Below are 16262 nucleotides of genomic sequence, written 5' to 3'. Positions count from 1 at the left end.
GATCTGTAAGTGTGGAAGGGGGTGAGAAAGGGAAAATACATCTGCCTGCTCACAGTGATAGACCTTTTCCTTCCAGCTTCCCACAGTGTATACAAACAGACAGACTTGGCAAGTACACACTGACTCACAGAAATGTTTCCAGAATTCAAAGGGCTTTATTCTGCACTCATCCTTAACACCCTGAGCAGCCCTCACTGTTACCATGATCACCAAAACAAACATGGCTTCAAAATGATTTGTTGCTATGCAAGAGCATAGTCTGAACTACCTAAAGCATACATGTCTAGACCTTATGCCAACATCCATACATAAGTAGTTAACACCATGTTACTGGGGAATTTATTGTGCACAACACACTTGAATGCAGCGCATTCTGCCAGAGAAGCTGCCCAGAAACAGCTGAATGAAGTGAATCAAAAATACAGCAAACCTTTTTAAATCTCATACGAGAAAATCCCTCCATGCTGCAGTTAGTGAGCAGCTTTAGTGATGGAAAGATCAGTGATGCTCCCCTCTGCTGGCCACGTGAAGAAAGGCTGCACGGTGTGAAACTTTTTTTACATTATTTTTCACACTTTTCTAAAGTCTATGCTACAATTTAAAAACTTTCAGTATATTTTTATTGAACATTTTTTTCTTAATGTGTGTTGTGTGAAACCATAATATTGACATTTGGAATGCATTCAAAATGGATTAATAGGATTGCATTAATATTTAATTACTTTTATTGTATTTTTGTTTTTGATTGAGGTAAAGAACATAATTTTCTAAATTATAAGGGCAACTTTGGGCAGAGCATGTGTTTCACAATTAAAACGTGAAAATCCAAACTTAAGCTTAAGTGAAAATAGAAATAATACAAAGTAATTAACTTAAGCGTTACTTTTTATTTAGGTCTTCTAAGTATATTTTGTTAACTGTATAATATCGAACAACATATAAAAAAATAATAATTTCCACAGGATCTAGTTGTAGAATATATTATTTCAGTAAATAGGTGCAATTATTTATAGGCACATTTTATCAATTCGATCTTAGCTATCACCTCAGACGTGTGTAGAAACACATTTTTGCAGAAACGTAACTTTTGATCATAAACATCATCATAAACTACACTTCCCAGAATGCAGCTGTGCAACGACGCGGCAGCGCAGGCGGCGGACGTTGTTGCTCAGAAACAGTTTAGCGCGCTGCCGATCCTGCGCCTGTTGGTGTATAATATGTGCAGTTCAAGCGAGCAGCTCTGTTAAACGGATTATTGTTGTGATAAAGAGCATAACTACTAAAGTTTCAGAAACTGCAATGGCCAGGCGGTCCTTCACAACCTTTATTCATTGAGCTGCGGGATGAAGAACAGAAAACATCGGTCCCTCAAAGCTGGATGTAGCAAGAAGAGAGGTAAACTGTTGTTAGCCTAACCACCTGTTAGCAGTAGAGCTAACGTTAGGCTAGGAACGTTATCTGTTAGCCTCAGCTGTCAGTCTCACGTTATTAGCCGCGGAATTAGCCTACTAGCTAATGTTATGTTAAATTCGGCTTAGTTTATCTTTCTTATGTTGTTTTCGCATGTGTGGTCAGTGGTGTTGACGTGCCTTAGTAACGTAAAGCATTTGTTTATTAACCTCTTTACGCGGTTTGAAGGTTTACCAAAGGATGATGAAAGATAAGTAACGTTAACGTTATAACATCATTTTTACCATAGAGGAACATATCAAATTTTTAACGTTGCTTAGTAGAAAAGTGTCTTTGGATATTATTTATGATATTGCTATTTCTTGCTGTTCAGTTTAAAACTTCCCAGTATTTGTTTTTGAAAACTTCTGCTGCATTATGTTTAGATATATAACTGGATAAGATAGATAAGATGGAAATGCAAGTAACTGAGACTTTTCAATACTTAGTGTGCGTAGATCTTGACTATAAGCATTCAGGATATTAGCTGCTCTGGTGCATATGTGGCATTCTTGTCAGTGGTTTCTTACATGTTAAGGTCATCGATTTTAATGACAAATGTTGCAACAGGAATTGGTACAGTAGCTCAGAGGGATTGGTTATTGATATTATAAACAGTTTCTGTTGGTCAGATGTTAAAGTGTCAAATCGATCTTCAAGCCATTGAACAGTTTTCTCCTACATATTCCTCTAAAAGTAAATAACCATTGAGCTCAGATCTGCAGCAAACACTGCTCTTAATTGTCCTATTTAATGTTTTTCTCAGATGTCATTATTTACAGTATTTGCATTGTTTGTGTCTTGACCTTGCTGTAATACAAAATTACTCTTTGCAGTCCCCAGCGACGTGTCCCCCGCCACCAGCCTCCCTCCTCTAGTGGAGGGCGAGCTAAGATGCTTCCTGCAGGTATCAATAAGCCGGGTATTGTGGACAATTCACAAGCCTCCCTCTGCAACATTCGTCCGTCTGCGCTGGTGGGGAGAGTCTTCAAATGGGACACACTTCTTTCCAAGGGATGGATCCCATGCGTCACAGAAGACTATCAAGACCACATCCCGCTTCCCCATCCGCTGTGGCCCAAAGCAGTTCACCTCATATTTGACAGGTAAAAAAGGCTTTGATATTTTTACATTTCCAATAATGTTTTTTTTTTTTAAACATCTGCCAACCTGTCTTTGATGAGCAGATATGAGCTCGCTGGTGCTGGAGCTTCTGACAAAACCGGATCATTTGCCAATCGCACGGGCTGAGGTTGCGGGCATCTCTCGTCTCTCTCTGTCACACCCCATCAGTGGATTTTACACGCTTGTATCTCCGACATCTGAGAAGTTGGGAGAGTTACAGGTGAGTGGAAACCTGAACCGCATTGAGGTTTGGGACCAAAAGAGCATCGCAAGTTACTTTGAAAGGCACAGGAACCTAAAACATTGGATGCAGTGTGCCTTTTAAATCATAATTTGGAATTGTGGCGCTGACAAACAAACAATTGATTTTATGCACCATTTTGTAATGTTCAACATGTTATAACTTTAATCACATTGTATTTGACTTCCTCAGGTTTCCCTTAATTTGGAGCCTCTTACAGAAGCCTATGACAGCAGCAGCTCAGGTCCCATCCCAGAAATCGGCAAGGAAAGACCTCAAATCACCACGCTGGCCGTGCCCTCTCAGCCCAGAACGCTCTCAGCTGGCAGTGGGAAAGGATCAGCTGGGAGCAGCAGTGGAAACACTCCAAGGTTCGAAGTTGTTCTTGTTGTCGTTGTGATGTTGCCCTTTATAATCAAGTTCCTGAATAATGTATTAAAAGCCTACTGGTACCTTGGTTAAATCTTGAGGACAATAATCTTACCGCATATCTTGCTGTATGTTTTCAGAGGAAAAGACCACTTATATTTCCAAAATGCACAGAAAGACGAAGAACCACTTGAGAATCTGATGCCCACAAAAAACAAATCTCACAACAGTGAAAGTAAGGAGCCTTGTGGCCAAGCAACCACCGATATCCTTGCAGGTTGGTCGCAGCTTGACTAAACATCCCATGTACAGGACACACGGTGACACACTCTATTGACTTTATTTTTACAAATACCCAATATGTTCCTTCATCTCAGTTATTCTAGAGCGTGGGAACAAGCTCAGAAATGCTATGGTGGTATCGGCTTTGCATTGTGACACGGATTCTGCCCCGGCTCTGAAAGACACTCCACTACCTCTCCCAAAGGATAACATCCTGCTACCTTCAAAGTTTGTGTTTCTAAAGTTTGGAAAAGAAGCAACGACAACGTTTTCTATCATCTTTTAATGCACATTCTATAATAATTCTATCAAATCTATATTATAATATAATAATAATTTGTCTGCAGGCGCTTCCCTTCTCCCACTGGAGGTTTTCTTCAAAATATTCTTTTTGCTGATTCCACTCTAAAGCCCTCTGAGGAAGTTGCTGTCATCTCAGACTGCAGTTTAGACTGTCCCGTTGACATGGACAACAGAGCTGTGGACCTGCTTCTTGGCAGGTACTTGACTGCACATCTACTCCCAGAGACAACAGAATATATGAGCCGCATTATTTTTTTCTTTCTTTCCGTTTGGTTTAGCTTGAACACATCTCCTCTGCATCTGTGGGATGGAGATGGCTCAATCCCTGATTCTCTGTCTGGCCACAGCAGCGTGTGTGAGGACAGCGAGCTCAACGATCCGCAATATGATCAGAGCTTATTGGAGAATCTCTTCTACAAAACTACTGTAAGAAGACTATTTTCACTTGATTGTGTCACATCACTGTCGGTATTCTCCTTTTTTAAAAATTATTATTGTTTTAGATTTCAGATATCAGACCAAACGACACAGAGGCGGAGGGCCAGGGAACAGTGTCCCCAAGCAAACACCAGCTGACGCAGGCTGCACCCCACCTCGCTGGAGGGTAAGAGCTTTCCCACCACCCACAGCGGTGTCGCATAGCACTCATCTCTTCAACTCTCACTCACATTCTCACTATTGTCATCTGGTTACGTGACGAAATAACAGAAATACTATTTTTTTTTCTGTCTGTGTGGTCCTCTCCATAATGTTGTTAGACAGTTATAATAACAATCTCATCCTGTCAGCGGCAGAAACAAGTGCTTTAAGTCATCGTACTGCAGCACAATCATGAAATAAATATGAATAAATAACTAAATGCTCTTTAGTTTGTTTAATAAAATTAACGTTAAATTACTTCTGTAATATATATATATAAAAATAACACTAACTCAAATTATCATATGGGGAAATACTAGTTTACACAGGACGTTTAGGATACACACAAGGTACCAATATATAGACCAGACATAGCACAGACCAAACATTCAGTATGAGAATATGGATGTGAACATCCAACCCTTTTGTACTTTTAAGACACTTATTCGTTGTATTTTGACTGGGTCCAGTTCAAACTCTGCAGGTGCTGGTGGGATTCCTCCTGGCGTTAGTGCAGAGCTGATGTCGCTGCTGAGTTCGATCAGACTGGCAAGAGTGGCGATCGACTCCCTGGCCGTGTCTACAGGCGGTGCAACCGGCGCACATAGAAAGACCCCGAGCAAAGGGAAACCTCCTCGAGCGGTAACCGGCAAGAAGTGGTGGGTGAAGCATTTTAAATGATTTTCACCTCATTCCAAAATAACCTTGCAGTTATTGGTAAAGAAAATCATGCGATGGCTCCGCTCTCTTTCACTAGCACATATTTCATCGAGTACGTGTTCCCAGTGGCCTCCACTTCCAGTCGACATGATCGTAGTAAGAGTGGAGATGGAGAGGTGACAAGAGCTGCTGCCAGTAAAGTCACAGGAGGAAGTATGACCTCTTATTACACGCCTTATTGAAATGCTGGTACGGGTTGAGGGCTGACTCTGACACACTCTTCCGTGCTGTTTAGTGGTGAAGTTCCATCAGCCCTCCGTGTTTCCGGTCCACTTTGATACATCAACAGTGAAGAAATGGTGGGGAACTGATCTGATTTTCAACATTTACTCACGAAAGAGCGACCAGAAGAAAGTAAGTACCTAAGTGGAGTTCTTACGTGACTTTTCCTTGGAATCATACATTGTAATGTTCAACAGTGAGCACAACCTCTAAATAGGATTATTTTATAAACTACAGCCTTCCTTTAAGAAAAATATATATACCCTCCTGTTTCTAATAAATGCCACTAAACTCAGGTAGACATTAACTGAAAAAATCCCTCAATGAACGAGGTGCCGGTAATGACGTGATGTCAATGTGATGATGACTTCTCTTGTTTTCAGCCGGTTCCCATCGGCAAGGCAGTTCACCCACTGCGATGTCTGCTGGAGAGCAAGCAGCTGAGTCAGTCTGTCGTCTTACCTGTGCAGAGTGTGGAGGCAGACGGGAAGACACAGGAGATTGGACCGCTCAAGGTAATGAGCTTCTTTTCTCTTTTTTTCACCCTTAAGTTTATATTTACACGGCTGATATTTATCATCTTAATGTCTGGCATAGAAGTAATACTATTTTCTTTCTCAGGTCTCACTAGCACTTAGTAGAGAGAACAGAGATTTCCCTTCTGAAAAGAGTAAAAGAAAAGTGGCTCAGAGAGATGCTTCACCTTCCCACACGGCGCCCAGTCCTCAGAGAGAGACCAGCTCCAGGTCTCCACGTGTTCACACCGACAGGGAGGAGTTACCAACTCACTCCTTAGAAGTTCCCAGGCTGAATGTTTGGACTCCTCAGAAACCCTCGAAGGAACCCTCACCCCATCCCGGACTCCACACATCTCCTCATCGTTCACGGCATCAGGAGGAAGACTCTCAACTCCTGCTGCATACGTTGCTCATGGTTCCAGATGGAAAGAACTTTAACTGTGGGCCCATGCAGGCTCCGAACGTGTACTTGAACTGCAAACTGTGGTGTGATGAGACGGCGAGATCTGTCATCAGCTGGGGTCAGGCAAACCCCTGTTTCAACTTCGTTCAGGTTAGTCCAGGAGATCAAATCCTCTAACTAACTTTTATTTTTTTTATTAGGCCTCTTTATTTGAAGCAAAAATCTTCTTTGTAAATGCCGACTCTCAGTGACCCATGTGATTCTGTCTCTCCATCCCGTCACTCAGGTGACGCCTGTCGCCTTAACATCTAAGCTGCTGGAGCGAATGAAGAATAATGTGATGGTGATTGAGGTGTGGCAGAAGACGGCAAGTTCGGGGCAGGATCGACTCCTCGGCATAGTTAAACTACCTCTCCACCAGTTCTACATGTCATTTAGGCAAGTGGTAGAGAGACAATGTTTCCAATGTGTGAGTAGGTATGAATTAACCCAGAAAGGTCACTAGGTAGGAGTAAACAAGTAGCATGAGTCATCCTATTTTTTTTCTCTCGTTATTTTCAACCTATAACCTGCCCTCTGGGGGGCGCTGTGGCACCCTCCTCCAAATGGCATGCGTTCTCTTTTATCCTGCAGGCATTGAATTTCTTAAATTCTCAGAATGAAATTCCGGGAAAGTTCTTGCACATATTAATATACACACACTTTTTAAATGTGGAGGCAAACATACCTGCCACAGAGATTAGTAACCCTGCTCTCTATTTTTACTTCCCATCCAGGGATCCAAAGATCACCCACCTTCTTCTCCAGGCCCAGTACCCAGTGTTGGGGGTGGACTGCTACATGCCAGTCGTCGATGTGTTCTCAGGTAGTTGTAATGGACACCTCAGGGTCGTTTTGGCTATGGGCCGGTCAGAGCAAATAATCTCCCTCCAGCGCACAAGGGATGAAGAATACGACCGCTTGCCTCATCTACTGAGACCAGTTCATCTGCTTGATCACCAGCCTCATTCAAACACAAAGGTGTGTGTTCATGTCTGTGACACAAAGTGCAAATCATTTTGTGAATGTATAATAATCAAGGTTAAGCAGCACCTTCCAGCGTTGTTCATAGAAAAGATTTAAATGTCCACCAAAATGTTGCGTTATTGAGAATTTTTGTTCACCTGATTTTCTAAGAAAAAACTATTCCAATTGCCCAAGATGCAAAGCATTGACACGTGAAACAGCTTAATTGCGCACTGTGGAAGTTAATGGATGATTCTTTTTTTTATCGACTGCCCTCGGTTATATTTGGAATTCGACTCATAGTCTCAAATACAATTGATTGTATTATTAATTTATTTTTCTATAATTAATTTTTCATAATTTCTAAGCACTGAAGAGAGGATTTCCTAGCTTAAGCCATACCTTCCGCGGCCTTTTAATCGGACGTTTACAGTTAGGGAAACCCAGTTCTTTTCTGAACTTAAATGACTAACTTGTTTACAAACAAGTTAAACACTGCTTCTGTTTAAATGTTAAAATGTTTGATTCCTGTGGATTATTTGAGATCATATGAAGGTCATGAAAATGTTCGCTACTGAAATCGCATCCTAATTTCACATGAAAAGGCTCATTAAATTCTTACATGACAGTGCTGTAAACTGTTCGTGCTGTTTCGTGCATTTATGTCAGCCGAGATATTTCGCACCTGTAGACTAAGTGCATGCCGTCGTGGTTTCCACTTTGTTTCCTCCTCAGGGGCGATCGGCACAAGAGAAACCAATGAGAGAACATCTGTTTGTGATAAGAGTGGAGGGGGTTAAGGGCCTCACACCTCTGCAGTCCACCGTTTGGGGAGAAGCTGACTGCTACGTCCAGTACGGCTTCCCCTGTCAGGAAGGTGACCCCGCTGCAAATTTGGACCAAAGCCTCATAGAGAGCAGTAAGGCCATTTTACTGTATTAAACCTTCACCATCAAGAATTTCCCGAGACGTTTCTCCTCCCTCTGCGTCAGTCTGACCTGTATCTCGCCTCCAATAGGCGTCAACCTGAAACCGTTTCGTACCACTACAACTCTCTGTGTCCCTGACCCGCTGTTTGGACACGCTGAGACTCATGTGCTTCTGGCCCCTGAAGGCCTTCCAGTTCAGAGGCTGCTGCTCAGCTCTCTTTCTAGTCAAGGCCTAAGCAGTGGAGGGGGTGTCCAGTTCGAAGTGTGGTGCAGGTTTGTGGTGGTCATTGGAATTCCATAGCTTAATATGGCTTAATACTTACCAGTTTCATATAAGGGATTGTGTGCGTCTGTAGGTATTATTATCCAAACGTTCGCGACCAGCTGGTGGCCAAAGGAGTGCTCCCATTGGCCAAGCTGTGTGCCATGGTCACCATGCAGAGACAGCATCCGAATGAGGCTCAAAAGTTCTCCCTGCCCCTGATTCCCAGGACGGACAGTCCCACGGGGCATCAGCCTCATCCCTCAGGTACTCAGACAGAGAAATGGCAATAATACAACGCGTCGACTCGTTCTGTTTCTTTATAAGTTGTGGCTTATCCGCCATGTTTTTCAGGCCTACTCGATGTGTGCATTCGGTACAAGCACCGACCGGTGCGACCTGAAGGTCGGACCAGTAAAGGAGTCGCCTCTCGCGTCGTTACGCTCGTGGTCCAGGTGCACAGAGCGTCAGGTCTGCAGGCCGCAGCGAGGTACATTCTTACCAATGTCCTACTGAGAGCTTTATTGGTCTTTACAGTCTGTGTGGAGAGCTTTGTTTGCTCTAGTTAGTATGTGTCAAACCGTCTAACTGTCTGGGTTTTAATGCATTTTCTAGTTAAATAACTAATTTTACTTAAGATTGTGTTATGAGATAATGCCAGTCATCTATTAGCTATTAGTACTGCCTCAATGCATTCATCCTTTTGTGCTTCTGCCTTTCTGGTTCAGGGTTTTATCGGAGCAAGATGAAAGATTTAGCTACTTTGCCGGGGTGGGCGTGAACTCGTTCATCACGGTTGAGTTCTCCTTCTTGCCTGAGAGTGAAAGGAGGTGCACCCGCATGGCCCCCAGAACCTTCTGCCCGGAGTTCGACCACCACATGGAAGTGTCCTGTGATCTGCTTCTTGTGAGGAGCAGCGGAGAAACCTGCAGCTTGGCTGAGCAGCTGGTGGAAGCCTCTGCTGTCTTCACTGTCTGGAACAAAGACAATCGCAAAGGTTAATCAGGCTTATTTGGTTTTACATACCACAATTCCATTATTGATTAAATATTACAAATGTATACATTATATTGTGTTATTTTAGCAGTAAGAAGTGATCATTTTGGGGGAATGTGTCTCCATTTTTTCATTTAGTTTTTTTTTCATTAGTTAATAAGACATTTCTATGGGAGCAGTGATCATTTATTTTGTGGTATATTTGTTGCAGCAGTGCACACTTCTAGACCTAAGGATGTGGTGTTGGGCACAGTGAAAATACCTCTTGCTGATCTCATCCATAAAAGAACGGGTACGCTGCGCTCTCTCGCTGAAGGCTTGGTCCAATTGCTCTACTTTAAAATAGCCAATTCGCTTTCAAATAATAATGTGTTTGTTTCTTCTTCCAAATCTAAAGGTATTTCTGGCTGGTTTGGAGTGTATACACCTCAGGACCAGCACACCTTGGTTGGGGGCCTTGAGATCTCCGTCACCTTTGCCCACCACTCAGACAGGGAAAGAGTCATCAAAGCTGCTCAGGGGCTCAGCTGGGAAATATCCCAGAATGAAATGCTGGTTGATGAAGAAGCTTTGGGAGAAGGCAGGAGAAGAATGTCTGTGACATTCGCGATGCCCAGAGCTTGGATACCTGTCCACTGCCTGCTTCTGCCGGGCCTCAATGAGTTGGAGCGCTCCACCTACTGCTACTTCAGGTACAAGTTCTACGACCAGGACGCATTCTGCTCCCAGATGAGACACCCCGCTGTCGAGGAGGGCAGCCGAGCCACGGTGGCTTTCCAGGAAAGTAGAACTGTGGAGCTGAAGGGCACTCAGCCCTTAATGTGGTATCTTCGGGAGGAAAAGCTGGAGGTACAGGTGTGGGTTGCCTTCACAAAAGACAAAGCCCAAAGGCCCCGAGACACAGACCGACTGGTGGGTTCAGCGTTTGTCGATCTGTCCCCTCTCACAAAGACACCCTCGCGGAAGCCAACTCTCAGTGGTAGGAAACGACTACTGGTAATATAATGTACATGTTTACTATGCTGTAATAATACGATGACTGTATTTCTCTACAGGAGTGTATCCCCTGTTTAGACGCTCAGCAGCAGATCTACAAGGGGCTGCTCTCAGGGTGCACATCGCCCTGACAACGGGGCCTCTACATGAGGAAGCATGGACAGCCCCTGCTGGCGTTGACCTCCAAGTGGACTCGGACAGCCAGGAGGAGCCCTCATCAGAAAAGGTGGAAGCAGCAGATCGAGCCCCCTCGCCCACTACACCCAAAACATCACCACGAGGACACAGGAACAAATCCTCCCGATCAACCCCTCACATCGCTTCGGGGCAGCACACAGGAATGAACGAGGATGACTCTTTCCCTGTGACTATTGCAGTGGACCAGGCCATGCACCTGAATCTGAAAGGTGAGCTGGAACCCTTAGTTATTTTTTGTTTCATTCCTAACATCGTTACCGTTACCAATGATTGTATTGCTGTGGCTTATGCTTGTCCGGCAGGCTGTCCCCTAGCAGAGCGCAGTGAAGGGTCACCATCCTGCTGTGTTTCGTACCTCACTGCAGACTCGGCCGAGCCGGTGTCCACAACTGTCCTGGCCAACACCGACTGCCCTGTGTGGGACCATCAACATGAGTGCAGGTTGAGTTATTTAAACAGAATTTAATCCAAATCTTTTGAGAAAATGTGTTATTTGAAATCTCATATCAGGCTGATGATTTGCATCAAATTCACAGGCTTTCCAAGCAACTGCTTGTGGATCCACAACAGTCGCTGGTGTTCAAAGTCTGGCACAAAGGAGGTACAGGAAGCAGTTTCACTGATGTATGTCACATTGATTGGCTCGATACATCAGTTCACCCTTGCGTGTGTTTTTCTTTCATAGAAACAGAGCGGGTTATTGGATTTGCCCCAGTAGACCTGTCCCCTTTAGTCTGCGGCTTCCAGTCAGTGTGTGGTTGGTACAACATCACGGACTTCAGTGGTCAGTGTCACGGCCAGCTTAAAGTGTCCATCACTCCACAAAAAGGGGTCCAAGACCTCAGAGAACAGAGAAAAACTGTGAACGAAGAAGCTTCCAAAAATTCCCCGGTGAGAGAAATTCTTCATGAATACAGGCTGGATTTGAATTGTCAAAGAAATGACCTCCTAACCACTAATCCATCCAATACGCGGTCATGGAAAGATGGTTAGGAGAATTCATGACGAGTTACAACCACGGTGTTAAAGGGAATCCAACTCACTTTCACTAAGCTACGTAGTTTTGATGCTACGGGAGACGCATGTTAGTGACGTCAGTCAGCAGGAGCAAAACTCCGAAAATGGAATACAAAGCATGATACGTGAATATTAACTATTGCCCCCGCAAAGAATTGTTAAGCTAAGTAGGGAAGCATTGAAGCTCCTGTCCTTAGAACTCAAACAGCTCTTGTCATGGTGGCCACTTATTTCCGGGTCATTTCACTCAGTTAACAACCTTTCTAAGCAAATTTGTCAATTCCAATTCAGCCACAGTAAAAAAAAAACAGAACAACTTGTTTATTTCTCATTTTAATCGTGTTTCTTTTATTAGAAATCTTTATTCCAGGCACTCCCCCTCAGCTACCACACCACAGCCACAAACAGCAGCTTCCCCTCTCACATCAGCCGATACTCCGAGCAGAAGATCTCGTCGCCTGACCACACGGACAAGCTGTTCTCCGAAAGGTTAGTAGAACAATTACCATAAGCTTGCATGAGATATGGACATGGTCCGTGACGTCAACCAAAGGATCCTCAAGAGCCGTTGTGAAGCTCAAAGCGGGCCGCCCCAGCCGACGGCATCTTGGTTGTGGCGACAAAGCCCAACTCCTGGCTAATCAAAAAATGATGAGGAGGCGGAGCCGAGGCTGGCTGACAAAGCACAGGAGGCAGCCAGCCGTTAGCAACCTGTATCTCTAAGAGACCACGGCCTGAAGGAAGCCTTATTTAGGACAACACTTTCTCTCACTTTCTGTGAGATAATGACAACAACAAGACTGAGCTTTTTGAGTTACTGGCTTACAGATTTGTGACATTGTGTCTAGAAAATGTTGCAATTGTGACCAAAGGGGAACAGGGAACAGGAGTCTGGAAGTCCTTGCAATCATGAAAAGGTTGACAGCAGAATTTTCCTGGAGCACGTAGGCCCTGAAAAATCTATATTATTACATATATATTTGGAAAAATACATTCCACGTTGTATTTATCCGTCGCCTGTACTTCTGTTCAGGTCAAGTGAGAGTGAGCGCCACTTTGAGCACATGGACCAAGTACGTCATTACCATCAGAGTCTGCAGGAGCAAACAGCGGCTCATTCTGACATCAGTCCCTCCAGCTCCTTTCTGTTTTCAGCACTCAGGTATCATTGGTCTGAAGTACAGTTCATGTAGTGGTTGTCTGCTCTCTTTTTCTCAAATGTTAGTTTTCACAGCTCATTGCTTTTACAGAAAAAAACTAAGTGAGCTGGACCACATGCAGAGATACTTCAGCCGTAAGATTTCTACACCGACGTTCCCGTCCGTAAGTGAGCAGGAGGGTCCCGCCAAGCATGAGGAGCAGAGGGACACAGAGACGGACACGTCTCAGCTGCTCCTCAAGTCCAACCACTTGGTTGGACAAGTTAACAGTATCATTAATGGTGAGCTCTTCTCCATGCTTAAGGGCTCCACGTCATGGGTCTAAAATGACCAGGAATGTGTTGCAGTAGTAGTACTAGTTGGTACATCTCAAGTAAGAATATTTTAGCCTCTAAATCTGTTAAAATGATAGTATCTGTTTTTCTCAAATGTCCAACATATTGTATGCATATGTAATATATTTTTTCATTTAAAGATCATTCTTGGCAGGTTAACTTTGCTCTTTTTTGCCAACCTTGGCAGTTCACCCAGAGTTCATTGTGGACACAGTCTACTGTTTAGTATATGCACTTTTACCCATGAATGGAGGCATCACTGTACCTTCTGACTTCTTAACAAGTCCCTAATAAGGACCAGTGCTGCTGAAATGCTTTTGCAGTTCTTACATTTTACTTTAAGGCTGCATTAATGTTTATTTCTATCATTAATCTGCATTGTTTTTTTGATTAAGCAGTTCATAATTTTATCTCTGTACTTTCAAAGGTGATGAATTTGAATCACTTGTTGATTTTCTTCTTCCAGGTCTACGAGGAAACCACCTCGAAACGATTCCCTCAGATCCCCAGAGCAACTCAACCACTTCTCCTGTTGGAGACAACTCTGAAACTCTGCCTGAGAGCATCTCCAGTCCACGCAGAGCTACGCACGCTTTCCCGGAAGATCTCTCTCCTCTGCACTCGCCAAAAGTGTCTGGAGTCCGTACTGACTCTGAGGCTGAGGAAGAAAAGAACAGTCGAATCAACAAGGTCACTGCCTCCGAGGAGGAAAAAGTATCAGACAAAGATGAAGATGGGACAGGTAGCACCCAGGATGAGGAGGCTGATGATGATGATGAGGAGGCTGATGATGATGAGGAGGATTACGAGGAGGTTGTGGTGAAGCCGAGGCATCTGAATGAGGTGACCTCGCTGACAGACAAAACCAGTCCTTGGACCAGCATCCTGTCGGAGCCCGACTGGATTTCTCTGAGGAGCCCGGAAGCGCCAGAGGAGCCGTTTCTGAGCGAGGGTGAGGACGAGAAAAGACGGGCGGTACCTCGTCAGTGCGAAGGTAAAAACAAACGTGCCAGAAGTGAAGGAAGTGGCGGTTTTAATGGATCAGGGGGAGAGGTTTCGGACACAGAGCGAGACTGTGAGAGGACGATACCATCTTTAGACGAAGGACTATCAGACGAGCCCGACCACCCCAACAAGGAGGCGAGGGACAACGCTTCATCACCCACCACAGATACAGACGATGCTTCATGCTCCACAAGCGTCCCACTCCAAACGTATCCTTGATCCACATTTGCTAACAGATTAGGTCTGGCTGTCATCATTTGTTTTTTAGATAACGCTTGAGACACAGTCTTTGACATGCATGTGTGATGTCATTAACAGATGCAGGCAGCCACCATCAGTCCCCGGTTCTTTGTGTGGTTCAGTTTGGAACGGTTTGGTGTAACTATTGGTTCAGACTTCTTTTTGCTAGTTAATGGGAGGATGCAGATTTCTTTCACATTCACATTACCGGCGCAAATTAAGACGAACACGCATCACAAGATAACAACTTGTGTGCATTTTGGCTTTTTGAAACCATCTTCAAAAACCACACGCACAATAACTCCGAAAATGTAAAGCTACAGCTACAGAATATTACGATTACGATTCATCTCATGAATCTTTGATCTTAAGTGGAATGCCATCATACCATATTTAACTGTTTTCTTTAACATTTAACATCCAGCTTGGTCCCTACGGAGATCCCTAATTTTTTCCTCCCCTCTCACCAACTGGAGGCATCTATGAGAGTCATACGTTTAGCGCCTTCTTTCTCCAACACAGTCAGAGACCCGGTGAGTATTTCTCACCAACTGCACTCTTCTGGCAATAACTAGTTATTTGTAGATCACGTTGCACTTGATCTGAAGCATACTGAACAGAGTCCTGTCAAGAATAATGACACCGGAACAGCTGGTTCAGCATTATTTAACCCCCCCCCCCCCACTTCGGCAGTTTTGGGGCCCGGCTACTATCTGACTTAAACAAATATTTAAACAATGTGCTGTACATACTGTTACAAGATCATGAGCTGCTCTGTGTTGTTTGTCCATTGTTTAACCTGCAAAGGAAAATGCTTCATCTATCTGCCCTCATTCAGTTTTTATGAATTTATTTTTTGAAAGGAGTTGACAAAGAAGTTTTAACAATGTTGAGGATCCGGATCCGGATTTGTGATGTTATCCAGTTTTCCCTTCCAGTCCACCTGATTTTAAAACACTTCAAACAGCGACAACAGCCAGAAAATCTTTATTCAAGAATAAAACACTTCCCCTTTGCCCTGATAATAAATCCTTCTTACAGTCAGGCGTTTGTGCACCTTTGTAAATGGATGCAGCTTCCGGGAGGGCGCGGCCATGTTGGATATGCGTAGGCGCTGGATTCTGAGGTGTGCCTGTCTCTGGGGGAGCCGGTTCAAACTAGTCACTTGTTGCTGATCTCCTGATTGTACTCCCAAGTACTACGGAGAGACACGTGACTATCTGTTAAGCCAAAGAAAGGCTTGCTCTGTTTGAGCAGTCATTCATACCACACACACCTCAAACGCACAATAAACTATCCTATCACTAATCACTATGTTTGTTTTGATTTTTTCTAATACAACTAGAAGGTAATTTTCTTAGGCTGGTTATTTGCTGCAGCACTCACACTGCAGGAATGTTTCCGTTTGGATCTTTCCAGGGGCCGAGCGCTCCACATCACAGAGGTCCCGGACAGCGGCCCAACATGTCGCCGTCATCCATGAAGAAGGAGACTGAAAGAATTAAAAAAATATTTGCGGCTCGCTTTGATGTAAATAACTAGTTTGTGTTTTTTGACTGTTGTACAGCGCAGCAGTTTGATATCATGTAAATTAAGTGTAATATTTTGCATTTTTATAAATAAATAACTATTTTTTTTGTCTGTGCTTGTACAGTGGATTTTGTTTTGTCTTACCAGAACCTCCTTGTAGGAATAGGCCTCAGGCTACATTAAAACTCGTGTTCCGACTGATGCTTTATTTCTGTTTGGTTAAAGGTGAAAACATTTCCATGAATATTTATCTACTGAACATCTGAACACGTGTCAAGGCCTCTTTCTGTGTACCCGCATAACTGGATATATTGG

At 43.8% G+C, this 16262-nt stretch overlaps 1 protein-coding gene across 5 annotated transcripts; it reads left to right on the top strand.

Moving 5' to 3' along the window:
• The first annotated feature begins 1144 nt into the window (after nucleotides 1-1144).
• c2cd3 (C2 domain containing 3 centriole elongation regulator) lies at nucleotides 1145-16058 on the top strand. Of its 5 annotated transcripts, none has more exons than XM_040169132.2 (33): nucleotides 1145-1398; nucleotides 2289-2558; nucleotides 2640-2797; nucleotides 3011-3189; nucleotides 3328-3464; nucleotides 3565-3697; nucleotides 3817-3969; nucleotides 4051-4198; nucleotides 4276-4376; nucleotides 4882-5070; nucleotides 5169-5284; nucleotides 5367-5485; nucleotides 5737-5868; nucleotides 5975-6424; nucleotides 6561-6712; nucleotides 7051-7294; nucleotides 8015-8198; nucleotides 8298-8481; nucleotides 8565-8737; nucleotides 8825-8960; nucleotides 9199-9467; nucleotides 9681-9758; nucleotides 9864-10445; nucleotides 10522-10869; nucleotides 10963-11101; nucleotides 11197-11261; nucleotides 11346-11551; nucleotides 12033-12166; nucleotides 12711-12839; nucleotides 12928-13118; nucleotides 13639-14386; nucleotides 14842-14950; nucleotides 15837-16058. In XM_040169132.2, the coding sequence occupies exons 1-33, from the start codon at nucleotides 1347-1349 to the stop codon at nucleotides 15957-15959; spliced, it is 6531 nt and encodes a 2176-aa protein (XP_040025066.2). In that variant the 5' UTR covers nucleotides 1145-1346; the 3' UTR covers nucleotides 15960-16058. The 5 variants fall into 5 exon arrangements, with proteins under 5 accessions (XP_040025066.2, XP_040024985.2, XP_077954136.1 ...); XM_040169051.2 differs by having other exon boundaries at nucleotides 9678-9758; XM_078098010.1 differs by having other exon boundaries at nucleotides 3817-4198; nucleotides 9678-9758; nucleotides 12928-13068; nucleotides 13099-13118.
• The last annotated feature ends 204 nt before the right edge of the window (nucleotides 16059-16262 follow it).

Source organism: Gasterosteus aculeatus, chromosome 1, assembly GCF_964276395.1.
Source record: "Gasterosteus aculeatus chromosome 1, fGasAcu3.hap1.1, whole genome shotgun sequence".
NCBI lineage: Eukaryota > Metazoa > Chordata > Actinopteri > Perciformes > Gasterosteidae > Gasterosteus > Gasterosteus aculeatus.
This window is presented reverse-complemented; position numbering and strand designations above follow the sequence as displayed.